General features: G+C 35.9%; 2 protein-coding genes across 3 annotated transcripts; one reads left to right on the forward strand and one right to left on the reverse strand.

The window, feature by feature from the left end:
* Window positions 1-693: 693 nt before the first annotated feature.
* LOC116182338 (zinc finger protein 501-like) lies at window positions 694-3,085 on the forward strand. Of its 2 annotated transcripts, XM_031502868.1 has the most exons (7): window positions 695-934; window positions 983-1,180; window positions 1,227-1,488; window positions 1,541-1,861; window positions 1,913-2,218; window positions 2,265-2,315; window positions 2,371-2,540. In XM_031502868.1, the coding sequence occupies exons 1-7, from the start codon at window positions 791-793 to the stop codon at window positions 2,406-2,408; spliced, it is 1,320 nt and encodes a 439-aa protein (XP_031358728.1). In that variant the 5' UTR covers window positions 695-790; the 3' UTR covers window positions 2,409-2,540. The 2 variants fall into 2 exon arrangements, with proteins under 2 accessions (XP_031358727.1, XP_031358728.1); XM_031502867.1 differs by having other exon boundaries at window positions 694-934; window positions 2,265-3,085.
* Window positions 3,086-6,748: 3,663 nt separating this feature from the next.
* On the reverse strand, window positions 6,749-14,255 carry LOC116182337 (hexosaminidase D-like). The gene is made up of 4 exons (XM_031502866.1): window positions 13,715-14,255; window positions 13,095-13,630; window positions 12,784-13,049; window positions 6,749-9,106 (listed from the first exon to the last, which is right to left on the reverse strand). The coding sequence occupies exons 2-4, from the start codon at window positions 13,564-13,566 to the stop codon at window positions 7,991-7,993; spliced, it is 1,854 nt and encodes a 617-aa protein (XP_031358726.1). The 5' UTR covers window positions 13,567-13,630; window positions 13,715-14,255; the 3' UTR covers window positions 6,749-7,990.
* Between the last annotated feature and the right edge of the window lie 1,157 nt (window positions 14,256-15,412).

Genomic DNA, 15,412 nt, shown 5'->3' on the forward strand with positions numbered 1-15,412 from the left:
AATTTTCAACTTGGGTACTGAAATCGCTGCTTACCGACTCTAGGAACCTTTCTGGATCTCAAGGTAATGTTTTCTGATAACAGGGATACCTAGTGAAGTATGTGGTCATGACTGTGAAATACTTTATACCTACGACGAGTGAAAGTATTAGAATCCATGGAAATCCAAACGAAACGAATCAGGAAAATACGTGTAACAAACAAAGATACAAATAGCATAAGGAAGAGGAAAACCAAGACCAGCATGGAAACTATTGTGGAAGAAAGCATTATATCATAGATAAAAACCATGTACAAAATAAAAACAAACTTGTTGGTACAGTGCGATTATAATATACCTTAAGGACCATTGTTTATTCAAAACAGTGCTTATACGGTGGTATTAAGCTGCGTACTGACTTGAAGACGAATGCGAATGAGGCAAACTGAGGCCGCATCGAATACCTCGTGGATATACATGAGCACGAATTCTTTGAGTAACCGCCAGCATTTAGATCGGTTCGAGGTTATTCGGTGCATGGTTTGAGCATATTGCTACGGGCTGCGCCTCGGTGCAGCGTCCACACTTGATGCCTCATTTGCGTTCGTCCTAAGTCAGAACGCAGCTTTACATGCCCCTCTGTAAACACCACCCGGTATATCCGCTTCTAAGATGACAATAGTTTATTTGTACCCAACAGGTAGTTCCAATGATCCCATATTTATTAAATTAAAAATGAGGTTATATCATTTATTTTTGCGATTGATATACCTCTTATTATGAACTGTAAATATTAATAACACTGTAAATTATGGCGGAAGAAAATGCTGCTCCCTTTCTCGCAGATGTAAACAGTATATGTAGAATATGCTTCAACGAAAAACCACCAGCGGAGCTTCGTCACTTATATGAAAATGCCTTCGACACCCTAATAGAAAGCTTAATCAACACCAAGGTAAGCAGTTTCACCTTCTTACACACGCACTTTGATGTTATTATTTAGCTAGTGCAAATGGACGGTTTCCCAAACTTTATATGTCGAAGCTGTATTGACAAACTAAATGATGCGAACAACTTTCTCGAATTATGTAAGCTATCTGAACAAAAGTTAAGGCAGATTCTTGTATATCCGAATCCGTCACAGTCTGATGCGCCCAGTAAAGAAGAACGACAAATTGAAAGTGTAGTGGCGAGCAATTATGTAAGTTCTTATGTTTATGTTAGATTCAAAGACAGATCCTCTTTAGAAAATGAGGAAATCGAGGCGAAAAAGAAAGGAAGGAAATCGTTGGTCATCTCCTATTCCTTCATCAGATGACGAACTTTTTATTGACGAAAATTTAGACAAGGACTGGTCAGAAAAGCATGAAGGAAAAGGTCTGAAGGAGAACAAGGAAACGAAATATGCATGTAAAAAGTGTAGGAGAACGTTTCAGTCTTCCAGAGGACTTCGAATTCATTTCATGAAACATGAACTGAAATGTGAACTGTGTGGAAAAAAATTTCGACGTACCTCACAAAGTCTGGTACCATTTTCCTGATAAAACCTTTTCATTTTTAGTAATGAAGCAGTTGAATGAGCATATACGGCAACATAAGGATTATAAGCCGCATGTGTGCAAAGTGTGTGACAAAGGATTTACCGCTCCGGGAAATTTAACAAAACACATGAGGATACATGGTGGCGAAAAGAGACATCTTTGTACAACTTGCGGTCGCCGATTTTTCGAACCGAATCACTTACAGGTGCACATGAGAATTCACACAGGTGAAAAGCCAATTGTTTGTAACGTATGCGGGAAACGTTTTTCTGATCCCCATGGCTTAGTTGCACATAACAAAACTCATACAGGAGAACGTAAATACGAGTGTAAAACTTGTGGTTTGTAAACCAAATGCATTCTATTTCATTTTCAAAGCTGAAGTGTTGTAGGTAAACGGTTTGCTCATTCTTTTGTGTTGACTGCGCACACTCGCATTCACACAGGCGAAAAGCCATACCAGTGCAATATATGTGGGGCTTCGTATGCAACAAGCAGCTACTTGACAATCCACAAGAGGACTCACACTCACGAAAAGCCATTTAGTTGCGAATCCTGCCCCAAGGCTTTCATTAGTCGATGTGCGCTTGTTGCACATAATATGACACACACAGGGGAAAAGAAATTTGAATGTCACATTTGCAGCAAAAAGGTGGCTAGAGCGGCGGATTTAAATATTCATTTGCGATCGCACACAGGTATTAGTATTGCAATTGTTGATATTTTTTTGACAAATTTGCACAGGTGAGAAGCCATACGGCTGTGATCAATGTAATAAACGCTACCACACGTCAAGTAATCTATCCGCTCACAAACGCACTCACTTAGGAATAAAAAATCACATTTGTAGTATATGCAGTAAAGCGTTTGGTGATGCACGAACTTTGAAAGGTCACATCAGAATTCATACGGGCGAGAAACCTTACGTTTGCAAAGTGTGCCATAAGTGCTACTCACAATCCGGGCAGTTGGCAGCGCACCGCAAAATTCACTTAAAACAACAAGTTCAGACTCCTGATGAGAACAAAGTTGTTGACGAACAAGCCACAATTTCGACTGTCACACAGCTCATACCTTTGCTTCATTCAGATTCGACCAAGGAGACTTATAGCACGCAATTTATTCCATTTACAAACGAACTGGGATCTGATGGTACTATAAAAATATCTGAACAGTTTAGCATGGACTTGAAACAGCAGCATGTCATAATTCTGGATACAACAAGCAATCACAGTGAATTAATTCAGTTAACTGCACATCCGTCCGTTTGCAAAGATGAGATTAGAGAGATTCAATTGTAATGATGGTTCCCGGATTACCACACTAACTTTCTAAGGTCTTTGTATGGGATATTTCACGAGTCTGTTAGGGTTTGCTACCAAGACAAATTTTCATTTCTCTGGCATTGCTTACTTTAATGGTAAAGTGTGAGCTCTTATTAAAGTAATAGATATTGTAGTTCACTGTAGATACTGTTGAACATAGTGCAAAAACAAATCTAGTTCAAATTGAACTATGTCTGTATATATTATCTTTTTATTTGGTGAAATAAAAATATAGATTAAAATAATTAAAAATTTAATTGAATTAGGTGAGAAGTTCTCTTCCACTACCATGCCCCCCATGTCAGCTTCCTTGTATTCTACCCTGGAATTTTTGGACTTGTATCAGTGATTTCTGACATATCAATTCACTTAATTCCAGCTATAAAAGTGAAACGACTTTCACTAATATATTCAACCTCGTTTTTCCCAGGCGCTACTCGAAACTCCGCTCCGTCACTTGAATTGATCAACACCTGCGTTGCTTATCTCCTACGTGGCATTGCAAAACTAATTAATTCTTCTCCATTAATTACTTCAAAATTAAATCAAACAATTACCGAGTAAATTTACTTTAAGAAAAACTAACATTAAAATGACCATAGGACAAAATTTTCCCATTCTGTGTCCATTTTAAATAAAATACCCAGATCCTATGAAATACACTATGTACAGGATGTTCCGACTTCCGATTACCATTTCCATAATTTTGGCGAACATTAGCAATACGTATTTCTACTCTACAAGGTGGCTCGCTGCCTCTCTCTCATCTTCGGCATTGTTTCAATTTGGAGAGAAACGGCACCTCCATGTAGTTTGCATAACAATATTGTGATAATCTACCCCTATGGTTAGGCAACACACCTTTACATCTGAAGCAAAATTATTTCGATTCGACCGTTCTGAACAGATGCCGTAAACCAGGGAATTTTTCATAACGAAATTTGGGGGGAATGTGAGCAATTAACAGGATTCGGTTGGAGTAGAATGGCGGGTCTAGAGTTTGTTGTGTTTAAAAAGTGTTTACAGGTAGTAATCATTTTATTCTTTGAAATTGAAAGAGGTTGGACACAAGTAAAATCTTACCTACTATAGCCATGGACTATGATAAAAGAAAAACATAGTCCGTGGCTACAGACAAAAAACTCGTGAAAACAGAATCTTTATAATTAATTTTTTCGCGTACAAGAAGAGGTAGAATAATCGTTTCACATGATTTAGATGCAGAATTTATATCTCTATAACTTTTATTTGAAGTATTTTTGCGTAAAATAATTAGGAAATGTTTGCGCAAAGAAAAAGTAATTTCCCATGTTAAACGCCTATGTTCCACTTTTCGATTTACACCCTGTACATAATACACATTCTTCTATTTTTGAAGTCTGAAAGGCCGTTGTTGACTTTATTGTCAAAATTCTGGATACTGGACAAGTTTGCGAATGCGTTCAGTGGTCTAGAAGCAGAACGTAAAACTATTTTCTCGAGTATTGTCGTTCGTTTTGGCGCCCGAGCAAAAAAAATTTGAAAATGACTGCAAATTGCAATGACAATTTTTACTTTTCTGTTGCACTGCGCCCTCGACTGCGCCGCTCGTTTAATAATTAAATTAGATTGATGCGCGTAACAACGAATACATAATTTGTCTTATATTTATTGCTCGATTTATTGTTATCAGACACAGTCTATTAAACACGTATCGAGGAACAACCATTTACTGATGATTAGAGGTATCTGTGGGCCTACAAAGCAATGAATGCATATTGCGCCCTGTGAACTGCGCCTTTAGCATGTGCATTTGATATTAAATTATGATGTTTAGTTTCTTTTTTTGTACTGTAGTTATTTTATGTTCATGCTAATAAAGACGTTATTATTATTGAATTTCTTTTAATATTTCCTAATAAATTTACATTATTTATATCTAACCCTGTATCTAACAATTCGTTTTGGATAGTTTTTTATGCCCCCTTTAAAAATCTGTGAACCTTTCATATTGTGTTGCAGGCGCTGCCCCAATTCAAAGTCACGTATATAAATACGCGCGGAAAACGAGACAAAAGAATTCAACGCTACGCACGAAAGTTAGACGTGTGCTGGGGCACACCAGCTCGGTGCCACCGAAATCAAACAAATCATACTCATCTCATATCATTATTGTAGCATTTGGTACACCAACAGACCATGCCCCAGAAGAAGTTTTAAGCGTTACATATATCTAACTTACATGCGAAAGGACGGAAGGAAAGTCATTAAACTGGAAATGTATGTCAATTAAAAATATTTCAATTACTGACACCTTAATTTATTTCCGCCGTTTATCGTGGAAGTGGGCACATATTTCCAACAATTAATTGCAATATCACAACCACGTGCCAGAACACATAAAAGGAGAAGGTAGAGAAAGAAAGAAAGGAAGCGAGAGAGAGACGCTCATTAGTATTCTAATAAAATTATTATTATTAATTAAGTAAATTAAAAATACTTAATTCCAGAATTTAAACCGATTAGAAAAGTTACTAAAACTAAGAAAAATGTAGAGGTGAAGAAATAAAAAAGAGAAGCGTGTCATTAGGTTTATTTTAATACAAAATTGTAACGTTTCAATCACTCAATATGTCTATTAAAACTCTTTACTCACTATGAGGTTGAAATACAAATGTGCAATGAATTAGAATTTTGTCAAGTATACATAAACAGATTGCTAATTATTATAATTTACCTATATATTTTCTTTGTTAAAATTTATTATTTTTTTCTTTCATAAAGTCGTAGCTACCAATCTTAACACAGATCTTGTACAATAATACTTACAAGGCTAAAAATAACACTAGACTATAACGTATTATTTACTTGGTAATACTTAAAACACTGGAAATTTACTCAGAGCCTCAACGATGAGTGTTATGTGTAATTTACAAAAGGCAATGACTATAAAATCATCACTTTCAAAAGAGTATAATATACAGTGTGTAAATTTTTTCTGAACATACAAATCTCCTGAATACATAGGTATTAACTCTTATGTTCAATCTTAGAAGTGTTCAATTACAAAATATACATGTCAATGACGGTTATGCAACCCACCTTACTCAAAAATTAGAGAATATAATTATTAATTTAATAAATAATTCAGATATTTGCGTTTATTGACAAATTGAAAAGATTTGTTGCATATCTTGTATATTTAAGAATTGAACATGAGCGATTTGTAAGTTCCGAGTGAAAGTTTACTCACTGTACTGTACTTATCAATATAAACTACGGAAGAATTATGCGGGACAATTTCAGAAGGAAGATCATGAAAACAGTAACAACTAATTGTAGAAACTGCAATTTAACACACAACTTATCTTACATCATAATATTACTGATAGGACAATATTAACATAAAAATAATGTAGCTATGGATACTATACTTAAGAAAAAGAAGAAAAGTATTAGAAAAATCAGTCCTTTTGTCTTTTTCTGGGAAGAGTATTTTGTGTAAATTTATGTATTGCTAAAAATGTTTTAGAAAGATTCATAAGGTTGCAAAACGTTACACTCTGCTTCTGTCTATTACAACCTTAAGATTTAGGAAAAGAAATGGCTAAATTAACCATAAGTGCTTAGTGTTTGTTCGTTTAGCTCCATGCAATGTTCCAACCCGTAAAATGTTTACAGAAGTAACGCTGAATCTTTCGTAATCACTTAAAGCAATTGTACAACAATGAATGCCCAGAAACCTCAAGTCACGGAAGCTATAAAATTAATTAAGGTAGTCGATTTCAGAGCTCAAAATTCCTGTATTTTGTACTTTTGATATGTAATCGTTTTGAAAGTAGGATTATTATTAAATATGGTAGTACACAACATGGAGCCCACAGCACTAAGTGAGGCAGTCTGTTGAGGTTCTTTTGCTGGAGCCCACAGCACTAAGTGAGGCAGTCTGTTGAGGTTCTTTTGCTGTTTAAAAAGTTATAACGTTATACCGTTCGTACAGCCCTTAATAATAATTTTTATCGTTATTCTACAAGCCACTTCGTTTACCATCAAGTTTGCGTATTAAAGTGAGGTTCAGAGGCACAGTGCGTCTTGTTTATCGCAAATCGTTGAAAGACCAGATTATTACGATTATTATCAGATTAAGAAAAACTAATTGTAAGATTTTCTTATTTCTTTTGTCGACCGCCTATGTGCGGGGTAATTCGTCCAAACAACAACAATCCTTCTTTTTATTTCAGAAATTTTGTTTAATTTTCATTTCATGTGTTTTGGAATAAATTTTTGTCATTGCCAATTGTCTGTTTATTCGAACCCAATGTGCGACCCGGATAGTTTTTATGTCTGATTTACCTTCTCGCGTAGATTTATTTCAGGTGTTGATACTTCTACTGTAATAAAATATTTGTAATTTTCAAAAGTTGATCGAAATTTTAAGTCAATATTGGAATTTTTTGTAGCAGATGCAGGAAGTGTACAAGGATAAATTATGTTTTAATTTTGATTTGTTTGGGCTAGCTGGATAGGTGTTTTGTGGGTGGTGTACTAGACTGCATTCTATTGCAACCAGCAGTATTAATTGGCGCCCAACGTGGGGTCACAGGAATAATCACAAAAAATACACACAGTTAATGCGGTTGGTTTTTGGATGTATTGAAAATGGAATTTTGGCTATGATATCAAGAAAGAAAGGAATCCAATTTGTTTGTCAAAAGTTCGCTGTAATCATGGAAAATACAGTAAGTTGGGTACAAATTCGAAAACCGATTTAAGGGAACAATTGTATTGCTAAAACTAGGATAAGCATCACAATCTAAATACAAAGCTATAGTAGTGTTCAAGATCATAATATTATCTCATCTTACGGAGGTTTCTGAGCAATCCCTATAAGGGTAACTAAATAAATAAATTAAAACTAAAAACAGCCACATCAGCCTTTAAATTTTGTTGTGAAAATACACATATAATACTTTACATAATCCACAGAAATATCAAAAAAGTTGGCACATAAGTTATAGTTATTAATACCGGAAGCTGCCTGCGCACTTAAATAAGCAATTTTGATATTTCCATTGGCTCTTGCTTGATGTAAACGATAATAATGTATAACAAGGATTCACACAAACAACAAAGAGAGCATTTCAGACTTCAAACACGTAATACTTACTAATTCTCAGGTAAGGTTACTCCTAATCTCTGTAAATCTTTTAAAGGCGGTAATGGTCTAGAAGGCCAAGAATTAACAGTTTTTAAAATGGTAGTTTGATTTTGTATTTTTTCTAACTCGACTATATAAGGATATATTCTCTGCTCTATCCACTCGCCGATAGTATAATGATCAAATATATCATTCATGCTATCGACGACGGCTCGATTTAACGCAAGTAAACTATGATATATTCGTGGTAAATCTGAGGTCAACTCGTCAATGCGCAAAGGAAGGCTATAATTACGTCTTACATTGTAAGCAGTTAGCCAACCTTTCTGCTGCTGTGTGACCTTCAAATATTCCACCACCTCGTTTTCGGTATTGTGCAAGCGGTACATTAATCTAAACACCGGGCTGCCCGGAAACATGCACCTGCCCATTTTGTCCCATAAATGGGGATCGGCTTCTAACGCGATAAATGGAGTGGGACGACCTGATCCGTGCTCGGGACAACTTAAAGCGGATAGTAAACGATTTTTGAGTGACAAGTTAAAGTATCCAGTGGAAACTGCTAGCAAATTTAGAGAGAGCGACGGAAGGGATGCGGGGAATAACTCACAAAGTATGGCAAAGTGATCATACCTCTGCCACCCTGTCAAAATAATACCCGAGAGACCCTGCTTAAACAGCTGATTTTGCTGTGACATCACGTCCAGCCATCTCAAATTATTTTCGAGATGCCTTCGTGCGTCAGGTACGTATAAACTTTCACCGAAAGCACCTTTGAAGGCTGATGCGGTCCATGCGGTTTTGAAGACACTCGCGTACTTGTCCCATACGGGCGACTGCACAAATCTGTATATATCCTCAGCGTAAACCCACACCATTGGCTCTACCAGTTCCCCCAACCCGAAATCTTGCAAGCTCTGTTGGCTTAGGTGACGAAGCATGTCGTCCCATATTATCAGTCTCAAGTGTGGCCAATGTTTGCGGACGAGATTCGCCACATTCGAGACGTGCCTCAGAAAAAGATTCTCGTGCAGCTCTAACCGACATATCTCGCATTCGCCCATTTGGAACACTTCATCGCATCCGATGTGCAAGTAGCTGATTTTAGGATGTAGTTCCAGCATCTATAAAAAGAAGATTAAGTATCATTTTAGGTTGTTTGCGCGGTTTTCCGAAGTGCCCGACGATTCGCGATTTTTGAGTTTTTAACAATTTACAAAATACTTTATAAAGTTCTGAGACATTGCTGCAACTTCTAAGAAGAAACAGTAGCACCACCATATCATTTTTTGCAGTTTGTCACATATTCCAGCATTGAAAGATACTCAGGGCGTTGCAAATGTTATCAGCTCCAAATGCTCCAAGTTTGGTCAATTTTCCTGAACCTTGAAATAAGCACTTTCCAAGATACTCGCAAGCGTTCCTAAACTTCGCTTGGCACTCAAATGATAAGTGCCTGTTTATTTTAAACAAATTGCGAAGGAAGATTGTGCATTTGTTTAAAAAGAAAAAAATGTTTACTTTTATTGTATTGAAATGTATAAAAAGTTCGTTTTAACAAATGGGATCTCATTTGTAAATATTAATTGAAGATGTTGCTCAAACTAGGACATACTGTTGAACTAGTTTATGCTACATGTAAAAATGGACAATAACATACATCTTATTTGTAGTATAGTATATTAAGAAACAAGACGTGTATAATCAAGTATTTAAAGCACGCGCAACGAGTTTCAAGACACGATGGGGTTTTTTCTAATTAACTGGGCTGATTATTCGTAATTCCATGATTGCCATGAAAATATTACTTAACGATTGGTTATAAAAATCACCATCTTTGTAAAGAAAATGACTTCGTCCATTCATTCTGTGGCTTGTTACAGAAGCAGAAAAAGTTGGTACCTGCAAAATCCAAATGCAAAGCCTATTATAAAGACGTTCTGAATTCCGTACTCTCAAATTGGGTTGAAATATTAATAAAACAAGATGCTGTCTTCCCCAATTAATTTATATTTCTGCTGTAGTAATTACGAATGTTGCAGAATCAGTTGGCTGACAGATGTTTCGGTCTGGTTAAGAACAGGCCATTATCAAAACAAAAATCATTAAAAATTAAACATCGTTGGTGCCAAGCTAGGACGCCGAAGGGAATGTCTGCTAGCCCGCACTAGGGAAAGACCATGTCAATGTGGTTTACATGTGGTCAGTTACATTAAAACATAATTACAGGCAAAAAGTCAGATTATGCCAACCTATGGACGCTTAAGGTCTGTCACATAGAAGTCTCGTATTGGAAGTGGAGCAAAAATAAAATGATTGTCACATGTTGAGGACAAGGTGAGCGGTTCACCTTGAAATGTCACATGTTGAGGACAGGTGAACTGCTCTCCTTGAAACTTTTTTTTATTATTAAAAAGGGGCATATCACAAATAGCCTTTGAAGCACAAAGAAATAATTTCTTTTCGTTTCTGAAAATAAAAATACCATAAATAACATCATAAAGAAATTGTTAATTTTTGAAAGTAACTGTAGCGCAAATACATAACCATAGAACCACAAAGGAATTGCCTAACAGTATACGTAAGTTCAATACTTGTTGAAAAAATCAAGGGCGAAATAGATACCTACCTACAGTTAAAAATTTTTTTTAAAATTAAATCACAAATAACCGTAACGCAAATAAGGTAAAGTGGGGTAAGTGCGACCATGTTTTTTAATAGTTCAACTTCAATTAAGTATAACATGTGCAGTTTTAAGATTAAAAAAATGATTTTTAGTTAATATTGATTCCTTGTAAGGTTGTTTAACTGACTTGGCTCATATTTCCTTTACAACACAAAACAGAAGTATGTTATAATTTTTTTTATTTTGGCCTGTGACTGATTGCACTTTCCCAGCCAAAGTGGGAAAGTGCAACCACGGCTTATTAGACTCATTTACGCATATGTATAAATTGACGGGGCAAGTGTAATATAATCTTCATCACATGAGGTTTGCTTTAAAATTTTTTATATATTTTTTTTTAATATATAATCGCTGTTTAACACTTGATAAGAGTACAGTGTACAAAGTGTGGAAACATGTAACAAGAAGAATTAGGGGAGAATATTAAGGAAAACTTTATTAAACTTTGTGAACTACATAGACATCAAAATTAGAGTTAAATGAAGTCAAAATAAAAGTGCAATCGATAAAAAAAATCAAAAAAACACTAGAAGTAGAAATTATTGAAAAATGTCTTTAAAATAATAATGCCCACGTCGGATTGGGGGCGTGTCTAAAACTTGAACAATCTGATTTTTCATAAATCTTCGTTGTCTGGAAAAACATATGAATGTGATCCATTGTTGTGCCTTTTTAACCTCATGAAACTGCAATAAAGGGTATCTTTTTCATGTTCAATTTCCAAGATCTTTCCAATATAGCACTTGATGCCAGTGTCCTTTCGGTCAAATCTGATCACTATAAAATCTTCCAATCTCAAATTCCATTCCCCATTTCTCCATAATCTTCAAATATTCGGACAATTTCCTTTCTTCCTCAATGGGTAATGCAGGCGCACGACCACCAGTCTGGCTTTTTTTACCACGTCTGCCCTTTATGTAACTTTGCAAGGTACTGTATGGAACTTTATACGTTTCTGCAGCTCTTCTTAGTGTTGTAACTCCCCTTCTAACATCAGAAATTGCTATTTCGAGAGTATCCGAAGTATATTGTGTGCCCCTAGTTGTTTTACGAACGTAGTGTCGTACCATCATGTATTTAATGAACGCTGTAATAATGAAACAATACCCAAAATAGTAACATTATTTTCTTTAGGTGGGAAAGTGCAGTCATGTGATTGCTCTTTCCCTTGCCATCTTGATTGCACTTTCCCTAACAGCCTTTATGGCGGGGCAAATGTAGTCATGTAAATAAATGGCTAAAAAATGGCAACTTTTTCAAATATAATACTTACATATCTCAATCAAGGGTTTTAATGGTGTTTGCACATATTCAGTCAAAATTAATTTCAATATACACACCGTTACACGCTTTTTTTCTGACACACTGTTCCACTTTATGACTGACTTAAAACAGCTGTTTTTACATTGTAATCCACCTGTCGGTAAAGAAGCGAGTAAAACATACGGCGGCTTTGCTACATTCCAGAGGACACCAAAATGTTTCAAATCAACCAAAAATATCACGTCTTAGGTTATTCTATGGTAAATAGTAATCCATGATTGCACTTTTCCCGATTTTGCACTTACCCCACTTTACCTTACCCATAAAGACACAGGGAAATTTTTTTAATATAGCACAAAAGAAAATCATAGGACCATAAAAAAATTGTTTACAGTGGTAATGTTTATTTTTTTTAAAACAGTAAAGCGTTACAAATATTAAAGAAGTATTTTTTTTATTTCTGAAACGACCCTATTTTTTAAAAGATAGTAGAAACAGTCCAGAAACATATCTTAATAAATTGTTGAAAATGAATATAGCGCAAATGGCCATAGCAGCAAAGAGAAATACTTACCTTTAATTTTTGAAGATAAAGAACACAAGTAACCTGAAAAGAAATTGTTTTAACCTCAAACATCTGTTTGAAAATCAGTAGAAACTAAGAAACACCTAGAAAAGAAACACTTTTGAAAAAAAATCAACACAAATAATCATAGAACCCTCACGAAATTGCCCACATTCACTTATTTTGATAATCAGTAAGCATTAAACACAGTAAACATTTTTTTAATTTTTCAAAAAATCATAGCCCAAAGGGCCATAGGAACCTCCAGAAACATAGGTATTTCTCACCTGCTTCAACATCTCCATAATAAACTCCATAGTGCCATTTCGATTGGGACACAACGCTTGAGGACTATCAGAAACCTCTCGCAATTTACTCCAATTATTATGCTTCAGCGCAAATTCCAAATGTCCAAATGTTTGTATCAAAGGAATTACCTCCAACTTTGACTCCTCGGCCGCTGTCAGCAGTTGATTGATATCCTCAACAGAATACGCATTTCCCGCTTTAACCTCCTTTAGAATGCCACTGTAGGGAAACATGTCTTCATATTCTACAAGGATCAAGATTAATGAATGGCCAGCGATATAAAGTATACCTATTAGTAACCCGGTTGCGCCCAAAGTCTTCAGTAATGGAAAAATCTTCCTCAAATAAGCGACTTTCGGAGGTGCACCTTTTAAATCAAGATGTATAATACGTTGTTTGGGAATATAGGGGTTCTTAACATCTAAGTTGACGAACGGTATACCCAACATCTTTTCCAACTCTTGCTGTGACCTATCGTTTTCGGGCAGCCCCTTTCGAGACTCTTTGTTCGAAGAGTCACTGAACGTAAGTTTACCCGCATTTCTTTGCTTTGCCAAAGACTCCAAGAACTTCACATTGGCAAACTGTCCCAAATCTCCTGCGCGCGTTTGGTCTTTATCATCTTTAAATCTGGCATTCTCCTGTTCCGACTGAGAAAACTGCAACCCTAGCATCAACAAGACCAGTAGACAAGCCACTATAAGCATAGATGTCTTTTTACGCCACACTGTTAATGCTACATGGTAAATATAGTTTTTCATTTTCACCTCATTTTTTAAAATGCTATGGCACACAATCTGAAGGCCCCTCGATGCTTTTTATAACCTGTAATCAAATTAGAAAGTTGAATTCGTACCCATTTAATTGACCCAGAAACAAGGAATTTTAGCAATTATTTATGCAACTTACACAAAGTAATCCTGATAATTGTCCATTTAAATTTGAACTGGTTAGTGTTTACAATTATGTCGCCATTACGGGTTATTGACCTTTCAATTTTGAGGTTATGTCAAACAAAATTATACGCTGATCATGGGCGTATCTAGTGAAGGGCTAACAGGGATAACGTTCTGCTGACGCCCATGATACGAATTCGCAAAAGGAAATGAAAATGGCCTGAAATCGGTTTTGGTGCATAGGTATTCAATCTTCAGGATCTAAACGCAGTTTTAATATGTAATTGCTGAAGGAATAAATATTGTTTTGTGGTCTTTTTGAATGGCAACATATTGAAGTTTAGTAAGTAGGCAGTAATAGGTATTAGGGCCTTCTCCTCTATGAGGAACAGAAGTAAACTGAATTTTTGCTATCGATGCACGCCTTTTATTCACCGTTTCTTTGGTGAGGCATGAATTTCAGCCTTAGACCATACAGTACATGGACTGTTAATTGTAACTAAAATATGGTCAAGGACATCACCTGGATATGTGAGTTTTAAATCCTTTCTTACGACACGTTTTTGAAGTTCACGTTTAAGAACTTAAAACCTTCCCCATAAAATTCAATTTATTCAAAAATTTAATGTTGAAAAATAAGGCTAAGGCGACATGTTTCGGCTAACAAGACATCATCTGGCCCTAAAAGTTCGGCATTAACAAATTTTATAAGAACCAAGCCGAACTTTTAGGGCCTGATGATGGCTTGTTAGCCGAAACATGTCGCCTTAGCCTTATTTTTCAACATTATAATTTTTGAATCAATTGAATTGTATGGGGAAGGTTTTAAGTTCTTAAACGTGGATTATCATTACACCCCATTTCGAGTTAGAGAAGGAAAAATGGATACCCAAAGGACGTTTTTGAAGCGTTGCAGAGTATGGTATCGAAACATTGTTTTATATGGACGCCGAGATGGACGCCTGCTTCATACGTGCGACTTGTTGCGGACTTTTACGCTACGCAAAGGCGTGCGGCTGGTAGCATGACCATTGACCCCTTCACACGGCTCGATTCTGCAGCGCCGCCATGCAAGGTAAGAAGGGGTGGAAGAATCCACTGAACATGTAGGAGAAACAAGTGCAACAGCAAAAAGAAGAGAAGAAGAAAACAGGAAAGTTAATCTCTAAAAGAAAAAGTTAAGGAGCTCAAAAAAGGCGTTTGATGGGTTATTGTAAAATTTCACCATGATCTCTGGAATTGAATAGTATATTATTATACGAGTATGTTATGACGCTTATTAGTCACGAGGTTGACGTGTGCGACACGAGCGATATTGAGATAACGAGTGCAGCAAGTTATTGGAGTGAATAAAAATCGAGTATACTATAGGTATTAAATAACTACGCAAAAAATTACGAAAATGAAAACAAAGTAAGCAGGATTTAAGTTTAGCTTAAAGGAAAAATTTCTTAATAAATGTCGAATGGCGGAGTAAGTTCTGTGGGTTCTGTGGTAGATCTTGAAAAATTAACTGTCATGGTACCGTAATTAACAAATGATATGCAGTTTGGTTGTCAATTTGTTTGTGCATTGGTCTCAAAATATGAGTTTGCATTCAGCTTCGGCTGGTAGCTTTTTATTCTACGAAACAAGTTGTAGATAGGTGCACATTGGTTAACAATAATTGTGAGAGAAGAAATCTAAAATTTACTTTAAGGTGGTCTGGTGG

The sequence above is a fragment of the Photinus pyralis genome, unplaced genomic scaffold, assembly GCF_008802855.1.
Source record: "Photinus pyralis isolate 1611_PpyrPB1 unplaced genomic scaffold, Ppyr1.3 Ppyr1.4_unclustered_Scaffold4778, whole genome shotgun sequence".
Lineage (NCBI taxonomy): Eukaryota > Metazoa > Arthropoda > Insecta > Coleoptera > Lampyridae > Photinus > Photinus pyralis.